The sequence below is a fragment of the Diabrotica undecimpunctata genome, chromosome 1 (genome assembly GCF_040954645.1).
Source record: "Diabrotica undecimpunctata isolate CICGRU chromosome 1, icDiaUnde3, whole genome shotgun sequence".
Classification (NCBI taxonomy): Eukaryota; Metazoa; Arthropoda; class Insecta; order Coleoptera; family Chrysomelidae; genus Diabrotica; species Diabrotica undecimpunctata.
Window position 1 is genome coordinate 196,585,438 of NC_092803.1, and position 26,664 is coordinate 196,612,101.

The 26,664-nt window shown below is 32.0% G+C and overlaps 3 protein-coding genes across 3 annotated transcripts in view; 1 reads left to right on the forward strand and 2 right to left on the reverse strand.

Annotated features, from left to right (window-relative positions):
* Positions 1–3,192: 3,192 nt before the first annotated feature.
* On the reverse strand, positions 3,193–6,167 carry RpL13A (ribosomal protein L13A). Its single transcript, XM_072520952.1, has 5 exons — positions 6,015–6,167; positions 5,701–5,831; positions 5,514–5,623; positions 4,358–4,503; positions 3,193–3,429 (listed from the first exon to the last, which is right to left on the reverse strand). The coding sequence occupies exons 1-5, from the start codon at positions 6,033–6,035 to the stop codon at positions 3,223–3,225; spliced, it is 615 nt and encodes a 204-aa protein (XP_072377053.1). The 5' UTR covers positions 6,036–6,167; the 3' UTR covers positions 3,193–3,222.
* Positions 6,168–6,420: 253 nt separating this feature from the next.
* SmB (small ribonucleoprotein particle protein SmB) lies at positions 6,421–8,857 on the forward strand. Its single transcript, XM_072520951.1, has 4 exons — positions 6,421–6,571; positions 6,628–6,934; positions 7,443–7,628; positions 8,533–8,857. The coding sequence occupies exons 1-4, from the start codon at positions 6,569–6,571 to the stop codon at positions 8,673–8,675; spliced, it is 639 nt and encodes a 212-aa protein (XP_072377052.1). The 5' UTR covers positions 6,421–6,568; the 3' UTR covers positions 8,676–8,857.
* Positions 8,858–11,208: 2,351 nt separating this feature from the next.
* LOC140432824 (uncharacterized) overlaps positions 11,209–26,664 on the reverse strand; it is a 43,220-nt gene continuing 27,764 nt past the window's right edge. Inside the window, exons 4-5 of the mRNA XM_072520950.1 lie at positions 17,580–19,102; positions 11,209–16,086 (exon numbers count right to left, since the gene is read on the reverse strand). Of these exons, the coding sequence (XP_072377051.1) occupies positions 15,763–16,086; positions 17,580–19,102 (1,847 nt within the window). The 3' untranslated portion in view covers positions 11,209–15,762. The remainder of the gene's footprint in view (positions 16,087–17,579; positions 19,103–26,664) is intronic.

Below are 26,664 nucleotides of genomic sequence, written 5' to 3' on the forward strand. Positions count from 1 at the left end.
GCCAAAGATTTAAGAGCGTAGGCGCAAAATTTCGGACCAATGCTTTTTAAATGCATTCTTTTTGTTTTCGAATCCTGAGAAAACTAATAAATATTTTTGAAAAATTTAAACGCAGAATGAAAGAATACATTATTATCGGGGGCCGAAAGTCTCTGAAAACTTCTATAATGTTTATTTTAATAAGTTACAGGGGTGAAAAAAAAGAAAAAAGTTAGTGTGATTTTTAATTTTAAATATCTCATTCAAAAAAACTTTTTGTTTATTCTAAGGGAATTTTGGCCCTCGGTAATAATGTAATCTTTCATTCTGCGTTTAAATTTTTCAAAAATATTTGTTAGTTTTCTCAGGATTCGAAAAAAATGAATGCATTTAAAAAGCATTGGCCCGAAATTTTGCGCCTACGCTCTTAAACCTGAATGGTCGGATCACTTGCCCTCTGGCCTAAAAGCTATTGTCACATGCGAAGCGTTTGTTTTGTGGCTTGACTATTTCTCTTCATTTAGAAACCCTGGTCCTACCCTACTAATATTTGACGGAGCTAAAAGTCACCTAGATATTTCCTAGTTGAGGCAGCTTACCGCATGGACATAAGTTTATTTTGTCTTCCTAGCAACACGGCACAAGAGTTGCAACCTATGGACAAATCAGTGTTTAAAAGCTTTGAGACATTTTGGTACCATGAAGTTCTACAGTTTTTCCTACAGCACGACAAAGAAATCAAGTAATGAAGAATCGTGGTAACGTTTTCTTTGTATCATCTGTAGTAAAGAAGATATATACATAGTGTGTTATCGTTATGTTCACGAGGCCTGTGTAGAACTGAGTAAAGGTGACAAAGAAAAATTTACTTGCCCTCAAAGTTCTTAAGTTATATTTTTTAGAAATGTTTGTTACGTTTATACTTTTATATCACTTAATTGAATTTATTTTGTTCAAAAAAATGTGTTACTTTTAACTGCAGTTCTGCATTGCTTAATATTGACATGGGTGGCAATAATAGACCTGTAATCCTAATATAGCCGATCGCAACGTCAATAAAAAAGTATTCTTTATTTAGTTTTTTGATATAATTAAAATATATTGTCAAAGAAAGTACATTTCTTTACTACTACCCAAATTTGTTTTCATTAATTAATAAAAGTGTAGGATTTATTAAAACCAAAATTTAAGTTCGCTATATTTGATTCACTAAAAGTAAATGCGTATAAGAGTACGCACTTAATATTAAAAGTACGACAGTTTTTTATTTTTACGAAAATAGACTATTTATCATTCCTCACGTTAATCAATCATTTAAAAAGATGTTTTAGAATAGTTTTCAACCATGTTTGTATTCAAATAAGAAATATTTAATTTTGTTTGCGAAGCTGCTAATGCGTACTCTTATACACAAATTTGCATAAGAGTACGCATCTATATGTTTAAGAGTACGCATATTACCAAAGTTTACAAAAATATTAAGACATTCCAAAAATCAAACCTTATTTCTAAAATAAACGCAACACAAATACATAAAAAAAGAGATATGAAAAGTATGTTTTAGAACTCATTTTTATTTCATCTTTAAGATGAAGAGGTTTTTGTAAACCAAAGAAACGCAGCTAAAGGAATTAGCTGAGGCTGAAAAGTACAAAGCTGAGCTTGAGTCGAAGGTTCGAGTTATGAAAAGAATTGATGATAATGTAAACTTGTCGCCGTATAGGACTAACTTTCTTGAAGAATTGAAATGTGTACTGACTGATGAAACGGATGTAGTAGTAGATAATATCATGTTGGATGTTTTAACTGACTGGTGTTGTAGGAACAGATTGACTTGTACTTTTTCGTCAGATAATTTGATAATAAAGGATCCTGTTAGGAATAGGCACACACATATATTAATTAACGCAATGGATATGAACGGACATGAAAACGTTAGCGACTTTGTAGATAGTCTGACATGGACTAACACTAAGAAATCCACCAAAAAGATTAGTAAGAATGAGGTAATGTCATCCATGAATCAGATTTATCAAGCTTTAGCCACCTTGCAGCCTCCAGAAAGCAAAAATAATTTTTGCCTGTTGTTTGCCAAAGTTAACAAGACCTTACAAAGTTTTGAAGCTAGAAATTCAAGCGTTTTATTTTATTAGAATTTGGACTAGGGATGGCGGCGGAAATGGAGGCGAAAAAAACATAGAGCTAGAGCAAATAAGTAGAGAAGTAATAGATCAAACATAAAAATGGACAAAGCAAGTAGAGATGATGAAATTGAACCAGAAATGGTAAAATACGCGGGAGAAGAAGGTAGAACCTGGCTATGGAAAATATATAGAGATGTGGGAAAAACAAACAATCTCTAAAGACAAGCAGAACATCATCGTGCAAATATACAAAAAAGGAGAACATATAAACTGCGACAACTATAGAGTAATATGTCTCATCAGTATACTCTAAAATATAGAAAACAAGAAGTGGAAATGGAACTGACGAAGAATAAATGAAGACAGACAAATGACAACATAGGTATATATCATTAAGAACCTAACAGAAAGAAGCACAGATGCGGGGGGAACTAGTATTAGCATTCATGGACCCAAGAGCAGCATTTGACACGATAGAGATAAATTATAGAGAAATATGAACTACCATATTTCAATTATATTTTGTCTTGAAACCATAAGTTTAATAAATAATACTAGCGCCATCTAGGAAAGAAAATCTGAACTACTCACATCTAACGTTTCATTCATATTTTTTTGTAAAGATTGATTTTTCTCTGATTTCTTCATACCATATCGGTTTATAACATAAGGTACATTCATCAATATAGTGAGTTGACTTGTGCATAATTTTTACAAGCAGAAAACCAACCAATAAATACAGAGGGGTTTAAGAAGGAAAGGTTCTAGCCTTGAACTTTCTATTTATTTAATTTTCTATTACGAAAAGATGCTTTGTCCATAACAATTACACTGTTTGGTGGTATTAATTTAAAACTGGATATTAGTCTGGGGACTATAACTGGGAACTTGGTAATAATTGAGGCAAGATTTACTAATGTTTTTGTAAGATAAAACCTTTTTAACATGTTTAATAAGATATGTACATTTAGAAAAAAATTTTATCTTCTTGAGTTGTTTTTATCAAGATTTTACAATTTTTTTACAATTATAAAACCTTTAAAAATCGCAATATCAATGAAACTCAAAATAAATTATAAGTCATTTATTAATAAAAACTTTAATTATAACCATAAGAATTGATAAGACTTGTGAATGGTTTAGTTTGCTTGGCAACCTTCTCAGAAGCTTGTTGTGTGAGCTTCTTAAGTTTGTCACGTTTGCGGATAGCCAATACAGCCTTAACTTTACGTTTGCTTTCCAATGTACGTACAACAGATTGGTATTTCCATCCAACTTCATGTGAAAGACGGCCTACATGACAGAACTGAAACAATAAAAATATGTTTTTAATTTCAGGAAAAAAAAACAATGGAGCAATTTTCATTAAATAGATCTACACTCATTTAAAAATAGTTACATCATCATCATGTCAAATAATGTAGGTAAATAATCATAGTAAAAACTCTACATTTTATGGTAAATATTTATAAGATAACTCCACACATAAAAATTTCTGAAACCAATAATAAAGAACATGGTCATGTAGTCAGAATAGAGACCTGAAGATTGCTAAAAAGAGCCCTAAATAGTAAAATGAGGGGCCCAAGACCAAAAGGAAGACCAGAGAAAAAGTGAGAGGATAAAGTGGCAGCAGATGCAGAAAATTTGCTAAACGTGAGAACCTAGAGAAGATCGGTGCAGGACCGGCAAGGTTGGAGGCATAGTTTGGAGGTCAAGGCTCAATTTGGGCAGTAGCGCCATTGTAGAGAGAGAATAATAAAGAAGATCTATAAATCATACATAATGGACAAGACCTATAAGATGACTTGATCTATTACAAATATACCACCTTTTTAGTAAACTAACATTATAATATATTGAGAATTCTATTCTAAGGTTATTTTTAATTTAATTTGGGATGTTTTAACGAAGATACTGGCAGATGGCACAATAAACTGTAAACATAGTCAGGCAACACTACAGTCACATTAAAATTCTCGGTTAAATAGACTTCACTAGCATATTGAACAACTTTTTTTGGTAGAAAAGTGTTAAGGAAAATAAAATAATTAGATCAATAATACTAAAATTGTTTACTGCAAGCTATTACAGAATTGTCTACTTTAAATGTCAAATAAATGCAGATAAAAACTAACTGTTTCTAATTTAACTAATTTAACAACTTCATTAGAAAGTGAACTGTAAATTCTGTGTGACTGAATTATTAAAAAAATATAATGCAAAAAACTTACTTTACGGCCTGGTTTAAGGCAAATTACTCTAAGTGCACCAGGCACAACAACACGCTTCCTGCGATCATATGGGGGAGGGATACCTTCGTATGCCTTTAGTCTACGAAGAGCTTGCTTTCCCCTTTCTGATTTGTGTGGTAACATTCCTGAAAAAAATCTTTCATTAACAAGTTGATCTATAAATATAATAAAAGAAGTAATTTTTACAAAAAATCATACAAAAAATGAGGCATTTCATCTTTATCAAATAATGTAGGTAAGATGTTTTTAATCATGTGAAGAATTTAATATTTTTCATTTTCACCAATCACCCACATACAATGTTTTAAGCAAAGGCACTGAAAGGTAATAAAGTCCATGTAGAATTTATTCTTAAGAAGATACCAAGGCTGCAACAGCCCATTTTGAATTCTGTTTGAAAAATAAGATTGCTGTTTTTAGAATATGTATATGTGTGGCTAAAAGTTTTGGTTTTCTTACCAATCTTCTTTGTTTTAAAACAAATTTATTTGATATTTCTTTGCTTTAAAACATTTAATTACCTTACTAAAATATCTTAAGAGTACTATATGATTTAGAGTTGATTACGTATCAAAATTAAAGAACAACCATGTACAATAAAAAGTACCTCAAAATAACTACATGAGACATTTCTGGCAGAATCAAATCATACTATATAATATGATAACCACATTAACAAAAACAATTAAGGATTACAAAACAAAACAATAAACGAGCCAAGCCAACAACAAAATGTCAAGTAAAAGCACCGAAAGAAAGTATGAGGAAAATGGATTTGCACAATAGAGATATTAGTACAAGATATCACCCACGAAAGTAGAAGATCTGTGGGTAGAACATAAGGGCTGGAGTCATTATATTGTAAAGACTAGATTAGTATGGACAAACATTAAAATGGGCAATTAATGTGTATTTGGATGCATATTTAGCAAGATTTGCTGTTTTACATGTTTTGTAGAACTAAGGGACATTCAGTATGCTATAGGTGTTTCAATTCAACTTTCATTAATAAATTAAAGTAACAAGTCTATAGAGTATTCTTGATTCACAAAAAATACAAGGGTAAGCTAGAAGTGCCTAACTTGAAACATGTTGTTGCAATTCTAATTCATTTTAAATACTCTAAATGACATACCTCTTACAGTCTTCCAGAAAATTCTTGAGGGAGCTCTGAAGTGAAATGGTCCCCTAGCTGGGTTCACATTACACCTCTTTCGGAGGAATGACATAAACTTCAACTTATTTCTGAAAAATATAAATAAAACCAAGTAGAGTATTCATAAACAACACCACCATATTTTGATTATAGAAGTATAACTAACCTGTAAAAATTTCCGGAAATATTTAATTGTTCACATCTTACTACTGTGACTTTGTTACCTTCTAAGAGTGCTTTGGACACGATAGCCGCTAAACGGCCCAATAAATGGCCTCTGCCATCGATTAGGATGGCCTGAAAATAAAATGAATGTTGTTAACACGTGTTACAATGGAAGTTTTTAAAATGATACAAACTATGTTATTATTACGAACTATAATGTCAAATGTGTTACAAATTCTTAGATGAACAAACTAGAATACTTAAAATTATTTTAAAACTTAATATAATCCCAAAAATCTTTTGAAAATTGCTTACTTTTTCACTAAAACCTGTCATGCTTCCACTGAAACCGAAAAAGAGCGACAGGGAAGACAGCCGGATGTATCACAGTTGACCAATGACATCCGCATTGCCAACAAAAAATTATAAAATTAGTATATTATAATATTTATTTCACAATTCACAAATAAATATAAATATGCTTTTAAATTTAATAAATTTTAATTACATCTTATGTAACAATCATGTTTTAATAATAAAATAATAATTCGTAGATTAATATGCATGACGTCACTTCCTCTTGTAAAACTTTCAAACGAAAGTTATTTTTAATTCTGTTTTACATTTAATTTTAAATTGTAGATTTAAATCTAACAGTTACAATTAAAATTTAAACAGACAAAATTCTAAGTAACAAATTAATTTTTCTCTTAAAATAGGTTACAAAAAATTCAAAAGTTGGCTATTCTGGTTTTATACTGGGAAGCGGCGTTTTATTAAAACAAAAAATAGGTTATGTTTGAAAAAACCAAAAGCTTACGTTAGTTATTATTAATTTAAGATTACAGTAAATAAAAACATAATTCAAAATGGTAAGTTCACATTAAATAAATAACGAGATCTTAGTGATTTATACTTTGATTTTTAGACGATAGGAAAAAATAATAAAATGGTACAACACATAAACTTCAGAGTTCGGGTAACTCTGCAAGACTCTCGTACTTTCATAGGAACTTTTAAAGCCTTCGACAAGCACATGAATATGATATTAGGAGACTGTGAAGAGTTTCGAAAAATTAAATCAAAAATGTCCAAAGTTGAACGTGAGGAAAAACGAGTATTAGGATTTGTTTTACTGAGAGGAGAAAGCATAGTTTCTTTGACAATAGAAGGTCCTCCCCCTCCAGAAGAAGGTTTGCCCAGAGTACCAATTCCTGGCGCAGCCCCAGGACCAGGTAATTAAGATATATAAAGTAAACAATATATTATTACAGAGTACATTACCTATTAATGAATATTGTTAATCTTTCAACTTATCTTGAAAGTGTTTTCCGCGTTTATAAATGTAATTCTCTTGTTTTTAAAAAAGACAATTAATAATCTAGGGTTCATTTCTTCAATACAAATTCATGACTTATATTCAACATTTTATAAATATGTTATATACTTCAATTTTAATAATTTTGTTTGGGTTGATACTATTGTAGACATATTAGTAGTTGATGTAACAAGTAAACTATCAGTAAATAATAATTTGTAATTGTAAATAACTAATTTAAAAATCAGTAAAAGTACACAAATCATTCATCACTAAAAATATGAATTTAATGTTCAAGTTTATAGCTAAAATGTTCATTTATTCCGATCTCTACTATTAGGGCTAATTTCTTTTATATATACTCAATAATTGTTGCAATAATAATAGTTCGAATTTTGAAATATACCACAACCTTTTACTTACAGGAATTGGTAGAGCTGGAGGTAGAGGAATGCCACCAGGCATGGCAGGTGTACCCGTAGGCTTGCAAGGACCTGTAAGAGGAGTGGGAGGACCATCCCAACAGGTTATGACACCAGGAGGTAGAGGCCAAGTATCAGCTCCTCCACAAATGAATCAAGGACCACCAAGGATGGGAGGACCACCGCCAGGTAAACTTTTTAAGCTATTTTATAATAAGAGCCTTTTATTTTGTGTAATTCACAAATAAGAAAATGTAATGTTGGCCTTGGGTAAAAATGGTCGCAAAAATGGTAAATTAAGTCGCTGCAACAGTTTTGTAATTATCAAATAAGATAGTTGAAAAATGGTTACACTCATCCAGCCTGTGTATATTAATAAAGTATGTGCCAAATTTTACATAAGGAACTAACATGAGAAAAGTATGTAATATGCTTGTATCCAGACTTCTAATAGGCGAATATAAGTTGCATTTTAAAGACTGTTGATTGACTCATAGGACCACTACTAAACATGTGGACATTAGTAAAGAAACTGTGACACAAATTTTGCTTGAGGCTATTAAAGTCTATAAAATTTAAAAAGCTCTTCTCCTATTTTCTTCCATATTCCTCCAACCATTTTACTATTTCTCATTATATTCCATCAGCACCACAGACCTGTGCTGTTCTTTTAAAGAAGCTACTTTTCTTCTATCCTATGTTCTGCAATTATTGTGTTTGTTAATTTTTGTCTTAAAAGACACTAATTTTAGCCCAATAAGAAACGTTAGTCTCCCATCTTTCCTTCAAATGCGGAACAAATATATTTCATATGATAAATATTGTCATATTTTATAAACGAGATTCTTTAGATGAGGTACCAAAATTATAATGGTCTTGACAAATTTTTTTTAATAATCAGCCATTAAGTATTGACAAAGTAATAACCAACTGGACATTTTCTGAAATTCTACCAGAAGGACTGATAATATCCTAGAGCCTATACAAGATCCATTTAAATCAACTCTTCATTGGCACAATGCCAAAAGTTTTGAAGAAGTTGCAAATTAAAAAAATTATAAAATTTTTTATATTGACATATTTTTTTTTATAGGTATGATGGGACCTCCTCCTGGAATGATGGGCATGGCTCCCCAAATGGGAATGGGACGTGGAGGACCGCCGCCAATGGGAATGAGGGGACCGCCACCTGGTATGATGAGAGGTGGACCACCTGGACCTCCAAGACCTTTTTAATTAATTAGTGATTAAGTCAACTTTAATTTTGTGTAAATTTACACAGTTTTGGGTTAAGTGAGTTTTGCATGTATAAGATTAATATGATCATAGTACCATTGTATTTTTAGTTTTGACTTGAATACAGAATACAACTTTTGTTAATATAGAACGAAAAATATATCTTTATTTAATTTTTTGTATCACTGTTAGTTTTTGTTTCCAATTTTTGAAGACGGGAGTAGATGAGTAGATTCAGAGATTGATGCTAAATTTTTGGAAATAAGTTTTGAATGACTGATCAGTTACCCAACTACAAGACATGTGTAATCTTCAAAATTTGCAGAATGATTAGTTGTCTGTTTGGATTATCATGAAATATAATAATTATTTGATATGGTAATCGAAGTCTTCAATTCTGCTATTCTTCAAGTGTGTTTATATGAATGAAGTTTGGATTAATAATAAACATTCATCAGGCAACAAGAAGAAATAAAAACCAAATTAGACTAGAGAAAATCTAATTAATAAAAAGCTACTATCTCGCAATAGAATTAAATACGAAAGAGAAAAGGATTTTTTGGTTCCCACCTATCCATCAACATACATTTTGCCAAATAATTTTTTTCTAATTCTCTAATAACCTACCAAATGCCCATGATTTAACTAATTCTCCATAGATGTATGAGCTTACAGATTTATTTTATTTATTTGAACCAAGAAAATATTTGCTTTGAAAATAAAGACACACCCAGGTATCTGCTTATGAAAATCATAGATTTCATATAAAATGAATGATTTATTTATTTATTATAAACATTTAATCATATTTTAAGAAATTAATAAAAAACTAAATATCTACATTTTGATATTTTTGTGGTATGCTCATCTCTGACTGGCTTTTGGAATTCAACACATCACCTTTTGGTCTTTCTTTGTTTGCAAATAGGTGACTTGACAAATATAGCACAATCCAACAAGTTTCCTGTCAGTGTGGTCTCGTGCTAAATTATTAGCAGTTCATTGAACTGCAATCAGCTTATAATAAGTTTCAATTGCTAGTTTTGTCGAATACTGTGGTATGATCTGCTGATTTGAAGCTTGCTCTTCGATCAATGGTATAGCCAATTCTTCAGCAAGCTGGCACAAAAAGGTCTCCATTGAGTCATTCTTTTTGGTATTATTTTAGTAATAAACAATATAAGCAGCAAGAGAGATGTCAAGGATTTTGTAGAAAAAAGCAAATGACCATCTACACGTTTGCCATTGCATAGTGTATTTCACGCACATTTGATTCATTGTATCAAGAACAGTTTTGGTTTTATTATAAAACAAAATCATTTCTGGTCTCTTATGTATTGCATCAGACGTGTTATCATCATAGGGCACTATAACTTTTGCACGAAAGATGAAAAAAGTTTGCAAAGTGTTCTCTTGTTTTCGAAGCTTTCATTTCTTCAAGAGTTTATAGCTTGTTGTTTTTTAAGTGCCAACGATAGTTAGGGTCCAACTATTTTTTTTTGACTGACATATTGAGTATTACCTATCTTGCTTGTATAAACAATTCCTTTGAGCAGAAAACAATTTTTTGTATCACATATTCACTAAACTTTTATGCTTCTTTCATGTGTGTAGGCCTTTTCATATAACTTCAAATTAGCAATATTTTTGCCAAGAATCATACCTCAAAAATTCTGCTCTCGAGATCTTCTCCATCTTTTATATACCATACAAAATAAGTAGATTGAAACTATTGTTCTTAATTTTATAAACAAAAAAAAATCTCCATGAACTGCTTATAAATACGGTTAAAATATAAGTACAACACATGTACACTACATGTCTTACTCATCTGAGTGGTCAGTACGAACTAACCTAAACTGCTTTTCAAATGTGTATGTTTTTTTCAAATGTTTCTCATGTATAAAAGAATATATAGACCCTTCTTGCTACCATATCTAATTATAAAGAAAAAAATCGCTAGGCAGGTAATATGCAGTTTGCGTTTTTTTATACCTGAATTGAGATTATAGGATTGAAGGCCATTCTATGTAATTCTATAATCTTATTTCGCTCATAATATCTTCAATCTGCATCTAATGTATGAGATAATTGTAAGTTGCAGTGGAATTTTACATAAAAATTAGTACCTGTCACAGTACTAATTGTAATAATAAATTTACACTATTGGACAACCAGGGGACACAGGTCCCCTGGTTGGCCAATAGTGTAAATTTATTTGGTTGGTAGCACAAGGGTTCAATTACTATTAATTCACTTTTTGATTGTTGTTTTTTTGAAACTCCACTTATGTATAGTTTGTACAGTTTTATCGTCAATCCCAAATATATGTATTCATCAACTTCATTGATTTCTTTTTGTTTAATTAGAATTGTTAACTATTCTTTTTGATTTGTTGTAAATCCATAGTAAATCAGACTTTTCTGGCTTTTCAGCCTAATTGGTGTAAACTATTATTTCCAGTGTAAAATGAAGATATATATGTGAACGAGGTTGATTAAATATTGGTAGAACACTAATAATAAAACAAATACTTAATGAAAACATTTTATTTAATTACATACTAACTCATTGTATTTTGTGAACACTTGATGTGTGAGTGAGAAACTTAATGTAGATACTAAATTATTCACTAGTAAATAATCACAATATGTAATATCATATAAGTGTCTACATCTCAATTTAAACAAAAGACAAATAACGTTTCCCTTTAGAAAGTTCAAATCTTTACAAAAATTTAAATAATGTTTAACATAGAGATAACAAAAAAGTAGCGTTCGGAACTCAAAGAATTTTTGCATTTGGCGATCAATATCAAAAATTAAAAAAAAAAAACATTTAAAATTGGTAAATTTTTTTCTCCATTTTTAGAACTCTTTCCCAGAATCCGTATAGCAAGTTATAATTATAAGGAAATCAGAAAATATATTGAAAAAATATAAGGAGAGTTCATAATTAGGTATATTTAATATCTTTCATTAAAAAAAAAACAATCAACTGAAAGTCGGCATAACGGCCAGGCTAAGATTTTCTGAATGTTTGAATTGACTTTAGATTGATTTGGAATTATCAAAATCACAAAATATGCCTTTAACCGTCCTAGTATAAGTAAACAGTGTTTGGTTACAATTATATTATTTATTTTTTGAATATAATCTATTTTCAAAACAAAATCTAGTCGCTATTATATCCTGCATGATTAGGGCATAATGGCCTTACAGAAAATTGTAGTTTAATGGGGTTTTGATCAATTTACCAAATAATATAGTATGCTATGCGTCTATATTCTTTGAATTTACTGTAAAGGAACTAACAACTTAATAAAACAAAGAAAAATCTTTTCCTAATATCAGACACTGAGAGATTATTTTAGAGACTTGGGTATGGGAATGGGATATATCGTTTTCTAAACTTTTTTTTAATATCTGCGGATATAAAAATTTCGGTATTTTGATAAAACACATTCAGGTCACAGCCACACCCTCAATTTTTTTAAATAGCAAAGGGGGTCATGCCACACTTCCTTTAAAAGGTTGCAAAAATCTGATTTGAAAAATATATACCAATAATATAGATACAGGATGACTTTTGTGACAAAGTCCGTTACATTTATTAATATAAAACATAGGTACAAACAAAAGCAGTTGAAAAAATAAGGACCTGTATATGTGTTGTGGAAGACCCTGTATAAATATACATGGTCTTCCATAACACTGTATCGCATCAAAGATATGTTTTTGTGAATGACCCTGTATTTTATTTTCAATTTAAAATCCGCTTCATTTCCTCGTTACAAGAATATAAAGTTATTTTCTGTTATGAAATGTAGTTAAAAAGTTTCAATAAAAATCGTAACAAGTTCAACACCCTGTATAATTGAAAAGTGTTACAAAAGCAACCACTAGTTTGTAGCCTTAGTTTTTTAAGTCACTGTCAAAATTTATAAAATGATTGATTTTGCTAATACTCTTTAAATCTACTAGTAAGTCGAAATACAAATTCATTATTAGCTCAGTATTTTTTGAATGCATTACCCTATATTTTCTTCATAAATCAAATTTATTATTTTTAATATACAAATTACAAAGATTTTAAAGCAACACATAAAAAAATCAAAAATTAAATAAAAATATACCATTAAAATCAGGGTTGCTATGAATATATGTTTTAAATTAAATTGTTTTGGCATTGTCCACCACATGCTCCCATACCACACCAGCGACGATAAGAATTGTCTGCGAATGATGAATGGGCATAATAGAAAATGAACTTTGAAAAATTAAAGGCAAATATCAAGCACAATTTTAATAATCAAATCTTGCCCAAGTACTTTCGCTTTCTACAGCATCATCATGGGCATTACGTAAAATTTGGGCTATCCAGCAAGCGCAGAATGTGATAAACATGAAATTAAACATAAATTGTACATAACCTAACCTAACCTAACACATGTGTTATGTACAATTTATGTTTAATTTCATGTTTATCACATTCTGCGCTTGCTGGATAGCCCAAATTTGACCAAATGCCCCTGATGATGCTGTAGAAAGCGAAAGTACTTGGGCAAGATTTGATTATTAAAATTGTGCTCGATATTTGCCTTTAATTTTTCAAAGTTCATTTATTCGAGCATTCAACCTTATATCAATAATAGAAAATATTTTTCAAAATTTTTTTGATTTTGTTTTATTCAGAGATGAAGTAACGTTTCACAAAAACGGATGTGTCAATTGGCATAACTTCCAGTATTACTCCACAACAAATACATACTAAATAATTACAAAGAACGAAACTAGGTGTTCCTTAAACGTTTGGGGTAATATTTTAAGTAATTATCTAATAGACCCTTTCTTCTTTGAGGAAACAGTAAACGGAGAAGTTGATTTAGACTTTTTAGTAAATAATTCCTACTTATTTTACCTAAAAACGTGCCACTCAACATCCATCAACAATTATGATAGTTTACATGAAGGATAGTTTACTTTTCAAATCAAATGAACTTTTCAGAGCAGCCGTCTCAAAAGTTCGAATAGCTATGATGATTGCCGACCTCCGCCGCGGAGATGGCACTTGAAGAAGAAGACATGAAGGAGGTCCTTCTCATCATAATGCACTCAGGTGACTTTAATGAGCAATTTTCTAACAGGTGGATAGGAAGAGAAGGACCAATTTATTGACTATTGACCAGCTAGATCACCAGAATTAAGTAAAGTGAATTCTTCTTCTTAGGCTATATTAAAAGTCTAGTGTACCATGAACCTCAGACAACAATTAATGGCATAAAGGTTAGAATTAGAAACGCGTTTCATAATGTTGATAATAATTATAATAATGTTTCATAATAATTTGCTGTCTCATAATTTTATAATAAAAAAATGGGGGCGTAGCTGTCATCTGAAAGTGTTTCATCGAAATACCGAAACTTTGATACTGTTAGATATTAGAAATTATTAAAAATCGACGTATCTGAACGATTTTGTTTTATCGTTAAAGTATAGGAATTGGCGGGGGGAAAGGGGGGTGAGTAAGACTTTATTTTCTCACTGTATATTGAAAGCATATGCAAAAACAAGAATTGAGTCAAAACGTAAAATATATAATATGTAAATCGTATTGAAATAATATATTTTACTAAATTATACCATTTAGAATTACACAATTTTTGATTTTACATTGAAGTACAATGCGTATCAGCTGGTTCTTATTTTTTTTTCTATATTTGCGCAAATTTATCGAAATTTTTAAATACAACTACTTGATCTTGTATATTTTTCAAATATTGTACAAGTTAGACTAGAGAGATATTATATACTATATGAAATATAGAAACTGTGAATAGAAATATTGACAATAGTTAAGTGATATAGAAGAAAGATAAGTCAAAACTGGTTATCAATACTGAAGTATGTCCAAAGTATTTTCCAATGAGCTAACAAATCCACGGGACGGGTCATGTCTCGATTTCTTTATTACTGAAAGTGGCATTCCATTGTATCCTTAAGGCCTTTATGTTCCAAGAACTCATACTGATGTATTTTCTCTAGTCAAATATCGAGTTTATAAAAAGATAAACTCCCGTTGATTCGAAATGGTTCCATGTGCGTAACCCATAATTAGGGCTAGTCTTGCTTCTCCTTCTCCACAGCATTCTGAGCCCTAATTAACTCGAGACTAGAGTACTTTCGTCTCAATTCTTGCACAACAAGGTCCAACTTGGCCGTTAAGTTTATTTACTCATATCTATCTTGTAAATGTAAATTGTAAATGTTCCGTAATTTAAATTATCTATTATTATAGACTTATATGTCAATTCTAGGGCCTGCGTAGCGCAAGCGGTAGGATGCTTGCCTCGCATGCCGGTGGTCCGGAGTTCGAATCCTACCGCCGGCAAGAACAACTAGACATTTTTAAAAAAATGTCTATAGGCCCCAGGTCGACTCAGCCTGAATAAAGTGAGTACCTTGGGTAAAACCAGGGGTAATAATAGGCGGTTGAAGCGTAGCACTGGCCATGTTACCTTCCTTGTTTACCGTAGGCCCTAGATATAGCAGACTACCCTGCTATACTCCCAAAGCCGCGAGCGGTATAAAACGGGAGACTATTATATATTATGTCAATTCTACTTTTCAACGTCATCTTGCCGTGTTTCTGCTACCACAAAATGCTGTCGTTGTGATTGAGATTGCCTTTCGCTCAACGTGACATATATTTTGTTTTGCTTGCTGAAATTGAGTAGTGTGGTTCTTGGCGCCTGTCTGCAATCCCGATCATCCTCTTTACGTGCGGAGCGATGGTTTTTTCTTTTTCGAAAGTAATATCGGAATGTTTTAGATATATAGAATGTTCGTAAATACGGTTATGGTTTCGTCGGTTTGTCTGTCCTATGTATTTACGTGGGCAATTGGAACAAGGTATCTCGTACACACCATGGTCTTTATTGAGGATATGGTCTTTTACGGATCTGACGAGATTGGATCACTCCAACGCCAAAAAAATAATAATTTCGATATTTCAATTTTTCCTATTGGACTTTCGTGTGAAAAAATTGTGTAATTTAAACAGCTTAAAACAAACAATATAAATTATACTAATGGCAGTAATTGCATTTCGGATGGCACTTGACTCCATTCACGCCACACTGACAACCTCCAGAGGTATCACCTTTACCCATTGGCCCCCACCGTGGCCCCCTAGTTACCCAACAAATTTCAGTTTTACACATGGAGCACCTCAACCAGTCGCACCCCCACTTTTTCATTAAAATCACTCTGCACGTAGGACACTCTATCGCTTCTCCCTTCTGTACCATTTCTTCCAACATAGCTTTGGTCTTCTTGCCATCCTCATCTAGATTAGCGTCGTCTTTTATTCTCTCTTGGAATTGGCGGCAGTTAATTCCCATATGGATTGCCTACAATTTAAAAAAATATATATACATACGTAATTGTCTTTCCATATTAATTAACGAATTAAATGTTGGTGTAGGTAGATAGAAGGGGTTGTTTTTTGCTGACCATTAAAATTCAATTAAACAATTAAAATTTCCAGTAAATTTCTAAGTGATAATGACAAATAAATTAGAGCTGATCTAAAAACGAATCCTACCTCCTAAGTCCACGAATATATAAATCGCGTAATTCCTAGGCAATTTATGACGTACTATGGGAGTATGTTATATAGTTTAAGAAGGAAGGAGAAAGGCTGGCTTTGGCGACTTAAAACTGGAACACACCAGCTAACCGTTACCAACCCGCACTAAGGTAGCTTGGTAAAATACGTCTCACAACTCCTAATATGAAAGATGGAAGACACACCCAATTCATGGGTGCTTTCATCATTCTCCGTAGGCTTAAATGGCTCTGAACTGGGTAGCTTTTGGGAACATAACAACGCTTTATATAGCTACATATATCTACCGCTCGCTATTAAACCAATCCAGACTTGAAGAACTGGAAAAAGAAACTGTATCGTACGGTAACGGAAAGATAAAGAGCTATTGGAGATAAGAGATTGAAGATAAGAGTATTCGAATTGAGTTAATCATACAACTATCAGAGATACAAGGATTACCCACACTGACAAAGAAATAGAGGAACTCTACAATGACATAACTGAAGCATTAAATAAAAATAAGAATCACTTTAAGTAATTAATGGCTAAGTGGGAAATAGAAACGGTAAGGAACAAGTTATGGGAAAGTATGGAGTCGATAAGAGAAATAAAAGGGGAGAAAGACTGGTTCAGTTAAACTAAATGGAACCACTAAGAACAAAATCGACTTTATTATAACCAACAATATTGCTACAATAAAAGATGCCAGTGTAATCAATAAATTCCAAACAGGTAGCGATCATTGACTAAGCAGAGCAAGAGTTGTTGTAGATCCAAAACTAGAAAGAATAAAATTAATCACAAAACCAACAGTAACCGATATAAATATCAACAACCTAAAAGAAAAGTCAGTACCAAAGGACAATCAATGAAATATTTCACGACCAAATCGACAGTTCTCAATTAATTGAAATCATCCTTGGATGCCCGCAATAAGAGAATGACCACGAAACTGTCTGATTAAATAAGAATGATGCTAAAACAAAGCCGAAGAGGCAACCAACGACCAAGAAGACGTACCAAAAGTCCTCACGGAGAAATAGAATCGACACTCACAAAGATGAAAAGCGGTAAAGCAGCTGAAATATATGGTATAACAGTGGAACTGCTTAAATACGCTGGCAAAAAACCTGGAAAATCTTAGCAGGTATATTTATGAACAGCCTAACATTAAGATGCATTCCAGACCACTGGACTACAGCAAATATAATACTCATTCAACTAATAGCCATTCAATATAGTAGTCATTATTGAATATATTATGAGTATTATAAATTATAATGGATTACCCACCTGACAGGTTAAACAGTTAGTTCTCTTGCACACTGGACATTTGAATTCGTTAACATTATCTTCATAAACACACCATCCCTTACAATCAGGAGTCTTACAGTGAAACGAATTGTCAATTCGGTTTTCTGCTTGAGCTACCGACTTTGCCAGATGTTGATCATACACAGCCGTACTGACTAATGCTTTAATCTCTCTGTCTTGAAGACTCAGGTTGCAGGCGTAGTTATCGTCCCTGTATGGACATTTAACTTCAGCTTCATCGGAAAACTCTACTGTTTGAGATAAACATGGCTTACAAAACTGGTGTAAACACTCTCTTAACGTTACTCCTTCTCTTGGGGCTATGTCAATGAAACAAACTAAACAAGTAAATGTTTCAGTATTCTCTATTAAATCTCTATTGTCTAAATTCAGCAATTGCATATACGTTTGGGGCTGATTGTCTTCTGTACGTTGCTCCGTTTTCTCTTCTTCCAATGTAACCGGCTTTATTTTAACCCTCTTTTCTTCTTGCTTCTTTTCTTCTGCTGGTTCCGTTTTTGTGCGCAGTCTAATCGTCGAACATACAGCGCAAATGTTACTTGTTAAGGGATTTAATAATGTACATAAATGACATTCCCATTCTTTAACAGGCTTCAATGTTTTCGATTCGTAATCTGAAAAATCTTCCTCTTCTTTTGCTTTAGGGGGAGTATTAGAAGATCCTGGTGTAGACTCAGGTAAAAGTTTAATTTTTTGTTCAGCTCCGGATACTGAAGAAGAAGAAGGTGGTGGTAAATCTATCTTATGTGGTGGCAGTTGGACTGCTTTTTCTAAGTCATCTAAATTAATTTGAGGTTGATAGGAATTTTGAATTGTTGGAAAAACGTGCTGAACTATTGGTTTTACTTCTAAATTGGGATCCAAATTCGCCGGTGGTGTTTTTGGTTTTATTAAAACATTGGAGGCTTGAGATTTTGCAGCGACACTAGTGTCAATTCGCTTCTCTTCCACAGAAGCCTCAGATTTATAAACGGAACTAACAATTTTAGTAGTTGTGGGCGTTTCTTTTGTCTTTACTTCCATTTTTACAGTTTCTACAACTGTTACTGGTATTTGTGAGCTTTTTATTTCGACTTTTAGGACATCTGTTGGTATTGGAGGTTTTTGTGTTAGCTTGACTTCTGTTTTTGGCGGGGAAGTTTCTTTTTTCAATATTTTTGATTTGTCTGCAATCTCTTTTTTAGGTAAACCAGACGCATTAGGGATTTTCGTTATTATTTCTGTTATTTTGGGTATTACGTTTACTATTTTTGGTGTATGATCCAAGTCGGTTAAACCATTTTGATCTATTTTCGAAGCATTAGCAGCATTAGTGGCTAAATCCAATTTTGGAATATTACTTTTATTTCTATCAAACGGGTTAGACGACGATATACCGTTTACTTTAGTTTCTACTGGCTTCACAAAGTTGGTTTCTTTTGATGTTGATGGTACGTCTTTTAAATTGACTAAAAGCTTCTTCTCTGGCTCAGCAGTTTTTTCTAAAAACAAAAAAAATACATTTTATTAATGTAAATTAAGATGAAGCAAATCTTGCTATATTATTTAATACGATATTTCAAATTTAGTAATATGAGTTGGTTTTATTGATTGACCACTTAAATTATAGTTTATATTTTATCGATTAAGCATGGATTGCAGGTCTATGATCTTCAGGGATACGAACCTGTCCACATGAGCCTTAATTACCTCCAAAAATCCATGTAGCGGGAGAAATTGTGTCCCAAATCAAGTTAAAATAGCTTTTACTAAACTGAAAAATGAAAGAGAAGTTTGGAATTGAAACAAAGAAACCTCAACGCTAGAAAGATCATAACACTGATACATAAAGGAAGAACGGACGTAGAAGAAAGAGCCCAGGCAAATGAAAAGGAATAACTATGGAAACAGAAGTAGAGAACAAACAATTGGGAAAACTGAAAAGTATACCAAATAAAAGTAAAAAACAAGAAAAAAGTTAAAGTAAAAATAGGAACTTGGAATATAAAATCCATACTAGTAGTGAGAAAACTGCAGGAATTAGCCTAACAGGTTAGAAAATATGAACTAGATATCTCTGGAAAAAGGAGGAAAAAATAGAAAAGAAAAACTTCACACTATATTATTCCTCTGGAGAAAATAAGCAGGGAAAAAATGAAACTGCATTTATGATCGGTAAAAAACTAAGAAACAGAGTCATGGATTTCAGAGCAATTAGTGGAAGAATTTCATATATCACAATCAAGAACACAAGCCAACATGCCAATCACAAATGTTTACGCTCCAACAGAAGATGCAAGTAATTAAGACAAATTCAATTTCTACGAGCAACAGAAACGAGATTCTGATAATAATAAGAGAGTTCAATGCTAAGTTTGGAAAAGAGGGGAATAATAGGGAAGTTGCAGAGAAAGAAACAATTCATTCAATTCAATAAAATAACATGCCCTTTTTTCGGCCGAAGAAAAGATATCAAGATGTCAGATTGTACAGAGGAGCAAACACTGATTAAAACCAGATATTTATAATGGTAAAATTAAAAATCAAAATAATAAGAACACAAGCTCAACGAAATAATACTTACAACCACAAGGCCTAGACGGAGACCAAAGCAATGGCGGATCTAGAAATTATTGTCGGAGGGGGTCATGGGTCTTAAGGGTGATTTTGATATAGGATTTAGGTTTTTGCACCTTTCAGTGGCTGATCCCCAGAAATTTTTGTAGTGGGGAGTCATGAGTCTTGAAGGTGATTTTGTTATAGGATTTAGATTTTTGTACCCTTACAATTGATATGATTTTTGCTTCATGTAAGGGATCCATTTCCTCAATAATTATTAAAAAAAAAAATCTAAACCCACATGCTTTATGACAGTAAAATCAAGTGTACAAGACTATTAAACCAAAAGAAAGTTATTAAAATATAAATACTGAAAAATCAAGGACTGTCAATTTAAACTAGTTATTTTAAAGACAATTAATTTAAACCCACCTATCCTATGGCTACAAAATCAAGAACAAACCAAGGATAAGTAAGTATAAACCAAAGTTAAGTAATTTAAATACAATAACTCAATGTAAGTGTAAACATTATTGAATATATTAAATATTCCTAATAAACTCCATTTTATCGTTGAATATCCGATATCAATTTGTAAAAACATTTATTTATTTCTTATTGCCATGTATGAGCCTTTGAAATGTGTGTTTTGTGAAGGATGCTGAATATTTCGTGGACAGAGCACGTGACCAACAACAAGATGCTGAGAAGAATGAAGACTGAGAGAGAACTCCTAAATATTGTAAACAACAGAAGAACGAGTTATCTAGGACTTATTTACAAAGAAGAAAAATACGGAAGGAAAAGTAGAAGGAAAAAGAGGTCCAGGAAAAAGAAAATGCTCCTGGCTGAAGAATGTAACAGACTGGACAGGCATGAACACACATTCGATACTAAGAACAGCTCAAGATAGAGAGCAGTTTGCTGTAGTTATAGCCACCCTTCCGTAATGAAGAAGGAACCTTAAGAAGAAGTGTAAACAGTATTTTATTTAATTTAATTTATTCAACAAAAAACATAATATAATTTAAGAATAGTTATTTCTATAATTAGGCATATTAGGCTACAAGTGAGTGAAATATTTTTTTACTCGGTATTGTAATTTTTCTCACGAATTGTCAGCAACAGCCGGCAACGAGTGGTAAATAAAAATTCAGTGATTAAAAATACTATAAGAATAAGATAAGTAAATATTATATAATTTTATAAAATGTATTCTTTTCACCTATCCGATTTAGCAAATCGCTATATGATTGCATCAACATCTAGAGAAAATCAGGATGCACATTGATGAGTGCTAAACCACTTAACTTTTCCTCCGAAGTTCTATTTCTAAGCTAAGTCTTTAGACGCTTAAGTGTAGAAAAACTAAGCTGTGCTGTTGCTGCAGTGACTGGCAGTAGAATTAACATTTGCAGAAATATTTTGATACACAATCGCAATTTTCTATTACTTTTAAAATAGAATCAGGAAGTTTTCCATTATTTTGCACGACTCTTTTCCACTTTTGAATCCACATTGAAAACTCTTGTTCTATTGTGGAATACGCAGTAGATGGTCCAACAATATCTTTAACAATTCCCAAGTCAACAATTTTTTTAATGCAAATTTATCTTCTGGTCTGTTATTAGTTTTAGGTAAAACAACTGGAAGAATAAATAGATTCATAACTTTCTGTGAAAGTCGTTCTTCTAAATCAGTAAAGATATTGTCTAAAAGGGATAAATAAATAAATCTTCTGAAATATTCTTCGCAAGAGTTAGCAGATTGGTTTTGACGAGAAACTATACCATCTTCAATTCAATGTCTGGTTGTTCAGCTATTTCATTTAACTCATAGTAAAGTTTGCTAAAAACAGATTCAGCATTTGATCTTTTATTTTGTGCATGTAGTGTCCTCTATGGCCTCAGTACCTTTCTTCAAATCTAATTTTGACTGAAGTAAACGACTAAGTGATACAGTTGAACCTACAACATCACTAAGAAAAACTAGTGAAATGAGAAATTCTGGGCTCCCAATAGATTGCATTAATGAAAATGTATCAGCTGACATTTTACTGTCCTTCCACGTAGAAATTGTTTCAAGAGCGTTATATATTTTGATGATTGATTCGCCCTGGAACTGAAGATGACCTTAATGCCTTTCAACCCAACGAGTTTCACAAATACCTTCGATAGCAGTCCCCAGTTCCTTTATTTGTATTCACTAACGTATCAGACAGAGCTAATGCAACAACAATATTCACTATTAATATTCACTATTAATACATATTCAAATTACAAACAACCAATTCGTAGACAAAACTGAAGATAAGAAATACCTAAATACAAAATAAAAATGTGCTGATTTCATGCGAAAAGTCATGTCATGTATATGGAATGAGCAATAATGTGTGGGCGGTAATTCTATCCCATCTTATTCTCTGGCACTCAAATGATGAATTGATAAAATTTGAAAATCGCGTAACTATGAATTCGCGCGGAAGTCGGGGTAGCGTTCGTCGAGGTATTACTGTATTCAGAATTGTTGATTTTTTTTAAAGAGCAATATAAAAAGGCTTCCGCAAAATTCTACACTTACCCCTAGAGTATAGGGTATAGTTTGAATCATTTCAACTCTTGACTTCCTGTTTATAGCGTTGATGGGTTTTAAATTATTTTTTTTTAGGATTATTTGTTTAATATTTAATTTTGTATGGGGAGGGTCATGACGCCGTGACCCGGGGATCCGTCACTGGACCAAAGTGCAGATGGGAAGATCAGGTAAAAGAAGATATCAACAGAATGAATATTCCTAACTGAAGAACAAAAATAGCAAATAGAAAGGAATTGCGAAATCACACAATAACCTGTCAAGGAAGAAAATAAAGAAAATGCGAAGTGATCCTCCGAAAAACGAATCAGAAAAGCTCAAATTACTTCAAGTCACTTGGCGTTTATCGCAGAAGAGGATTTAACCACAAAACCCTTCTTAATACATTTTTTATTTTAAATTATTTAAGATTCTGACTGTGAATTGACTGATCTATTATGTAAATTTTTTTAGATATCTAGGCTTTGCCCTATCCTTCTTTATTTTATACACGTACACTCAGAACTAATATCTTGGTTAATTCCTTAAATATAAGGCTGTGTAACTTATTAAATGACATATCAACTGCAATTGCGATATTCGTTTCGATTCTCTTCAAACGATAATCAATTCTTCAAGGATAATAATGGTTTTAATCGTTGCTGATCATTTGAAGGGTCAGGATAAAAAACAAGCGATGTCCATTTTATAAGAATTTCAGATATACATTCAGGTAAATAATCATACTGGTTAAAAACGAACGTTTTCAGCGCCGCGCTGGTAAACAACCGACGTTGTCCAACTATTAGTCTAGCAAGGCATGACAGTCTTCCATGTTTGGATCTTTTCGCGGCAGTATGTCAAGATGAATAATTCGAGTGAAGAATATTGTGTGACGACCTGTTAAAAAACATGCTAATTAAATCTAAAGGAGCACCGGCCAGCGGGTCAGTGGATCTGCGGACCAGTCCGGGCCTGATTAGTGGTATCATTATTCCTGTGATTAGGTGTAAATTATAAGTAATGATGGATTTTTCGTAAACACCATGTGCAATTTTACTTTCGGATATTAGCTGAACACAATCAAAGTTTTAAAAATAAACAGTTTGAACAAAATTGTACACTTTATTTATTTTCAAAATATTGTCTAAATTGTTTGTGTTCGTTTATGGGAAATTTGTGCGCCAATGTAAATTTTTAATATAAAAATTAAAAACAAATGTTTTATTGTAGTTTCCGTGAAATGAGATACATAACCTCGTCAAGCCTTTGGCGGTTATACACTAAAACAAAAATGTTTTAAATTATTTAAATAATCTTTTTTGAAAACCATTTTTGGAGTGGAAATCGAAATCGAGTTCAGAGTATATTTGTACATTTAGTCTTTGAAAATGTGTTAGTTTATTCTACCAACATAGGTCATCACAAATAAATCATGTAACAATAATTGATTTGCTATTATTTCACGGTGGACATCTTCTAATTTTTTCCAATATCAAATTTTGTTTAATTCTGATAGATTTGCTACTAACGACTTGTTAAAATTTTAAGTAGTTTTCCACATTTGTTTTGGATGTTTGGCATTGAAACTTTATAAATACCCGAAGAACACGAACTCCAGATAACTGCTTAAATAAAAAAAAAACATATGAACACAGAAATGAATAAACTCTCTTGGAAAATATCCAAGAGTTTCTAAACGGCCCGGCCGGCAATTTTTAAACTAATACCATTCTTAAAATTCTATTTGTTTAATGAGTCTATTATAATCTATTCGCTTAATAATTGTTATTTTTCTTCTCTATAATCAGGCTGAAAAATTTTAATATTCTTTTCTATTTCTAGGTTAAGTAATTACAATAGATCAATACAATCAATAAAGTAATACAACAATAGTTATTAAACATTATTTCATTCCACTGATCGTCTTCCTGTTGGAGAACCATTTCTCGGCTCTTTACTATTTTATTGTTGTATTTCTACTCATATGATCGTTACATTCTAATTTTCTTTCTTACCCAGTCCTTAAAGTTCTTCACTTTACATCTACGTCGTACATCTGCACTTCTAGCTCTGTCCCATAGTGCCTTATCAACATCTACCATAATTAATTATATTGTCTCAGAGTTCTCACCCCTTGATGTACGCTCTACAATTAATAATGCAGTATATACCAATTATCTAATCATAAAGCAGTAGATACCAAGTTTAACACTCTTAACAAACAATCCTCGAAAACCCAACGTTTAGGTAGGATTTTTTCCGCTCAGAACTTTCGTAAATTCCAAAATTTGTGCTTATCTTCTGGGTGGCACTTTCCCTCTGTGGACGTGGACTACAATTTCAGTGATTTTTTAGATAAGCTTGTCTGTATTTTCAATGCTAAATTTTCAGCTAAAACATGTACTATCAAAATCATCTGGAAAGCTCTAAAAATGTTGCAAGAGAAATTTTTTCCATAATAAACGATCTTCGAAATAAAACTAACACAGCTCAAACATTTATTCTTCCAAACCATGAAAATCTAAATACTTCGTTAATGTGAGTAAAAATATAACATCAAGTTTTGCCACAATAAGATCCTATTTTTTATCTCCCCAATCCAAAAAAGGTCTCGAATGCATTCTTTATAAGACCAGTTGATAAATCTGAACTGATCCAAACAATCAATAGTATCAAAAGCAAATCTTCCTGTAGTGCTGTTAGACTATCCATAAAAATTTTCTTTAATCTCCCAAAACATGTGTTGGAAGTCCTGGAATCACTAATTAACGATTCTTTTGAAAAAGGTATATTTCCAGAGTGCCTAAAGACAGCCATTATTAACCCTCTTCGTAAGGGTAGTGAAAAATCGGATGTCTGCAACTATAGACCTATTGCCTTACTGCCGGTCCTATCCAAAATTATTGCCTTAGAAGCCTTAGAACCGGACTAATAATGTAAAAACGACTACAGAAAAAAATAACGACAAGAGATTAATATATAAAACTCATTGTACAATAATTAGAAATGACGTGTACGACGAACCAAAATTTTTAGGCCCAAAAACCAACTGAGAACTAAATGGATTCCAAGAAGAAAATAATATATCATTGTGGTAACTACAATAGGTCGTATATGAAAGCTAAAACAGTTTTCAGAAGGAAGTAAAACATCCATATACATACATGTAGATGATTCCACTTTTTCAATGAAAATAATAGTCGATATTCTTTTGGCCCATGGACATACGATCTATTGGAGTTTGTATGTTGACAAACTTTTGAAAACAACTTGTTTTTGACATACGACCAATTGCAGTTACAACAACGACATTTTGTTAACATTTAATCGAGTCAAACTCATTTTAACATCATCGTCGCACCGCCAAATTTGTCCACTATCGAACGCAGACCTCCTCTAAAAGTAAGTATAAAAAATATATAATTTATAAAAAAATTATGTTCTATTGTTCGTTTGTCTTGCAATCAAGTCTGTCTTTTTTCTTATCTATATCCTATATGGAGATAGATTTATATTTTGTAAGTAAAAAACAAGTAAGTAAGTTTACTGATCAAGAGAGAAATTCTTTTCCACTTTCCACATAGCGAGCATATGTCAATTATTATTGCGATTTATATCCAAATTCCATTGGTTACAATCATTCCTCAATCACGCTAGAACTTTAATAACAAAAATGATTGATGAAAAGGTTTAGAGAAGCAGTAATTTCTACAGCTAAGAAATACATTTCTAGAGGCTATCGTGAGCAAAACATGCCAAAATGGAGGAAGGAATAAGTATATAAATATTTATAGTAAATAAATTTTTGTAAGACAAGTGGATGAAAGATTATGAAAAGAAAAGAATACAGAAGAATCCGCAATAGAATATTAGTGGAATACCATAAGCAGCATCATACTGAACATAGCAAAAAAAGTCCTAGGAACGCAAC

What these genes read in the sequence shown, in the direction of transcription:
- SmB (XM_072520951.1), top strand. An exon ending in TGGCGCAGCCCCAGGACCAG is followed by an intron (nt 6,935 to 7,442) that starts GTAATTAAGATA and finishes TTTTACTTACAG; the next exon opens with GAATTGGTAGAGCTGGAGGT. An exon ending in GATGGGAGGACCACCGCCAG is followed by an intron (nt 7,629 to 8,532) that starts GTAAACTTTTTA and finishes TTTTTTTTATAG; the next exon opens with GTATGATGGGACCTCCTCCT.
- RpL13A (XM_072520952.1), bottom strand. Translation starts at nt 6,035, where the DNA reads ATGACAGGTTTTAGTGAAAAA. An exon ending in TGACAGGTTTTAGTGAAAAA is followed by an intron (nt 5,832 to 6,014) that starts GTAAGCAATTTT and finishes TTTTATTTTCAG; the next exon opens with GCCATCCTAATCGATGGCAG. An exon ending in GCCTTAAACCAGGCCGTAAA is followed by an intron (nt 3,430 to 4,357) that starts GTAAGTTTTTTG and finishes TTATTGTTTCAG; the next exon opens with TTCTGTCATGTAGGCCGTCT.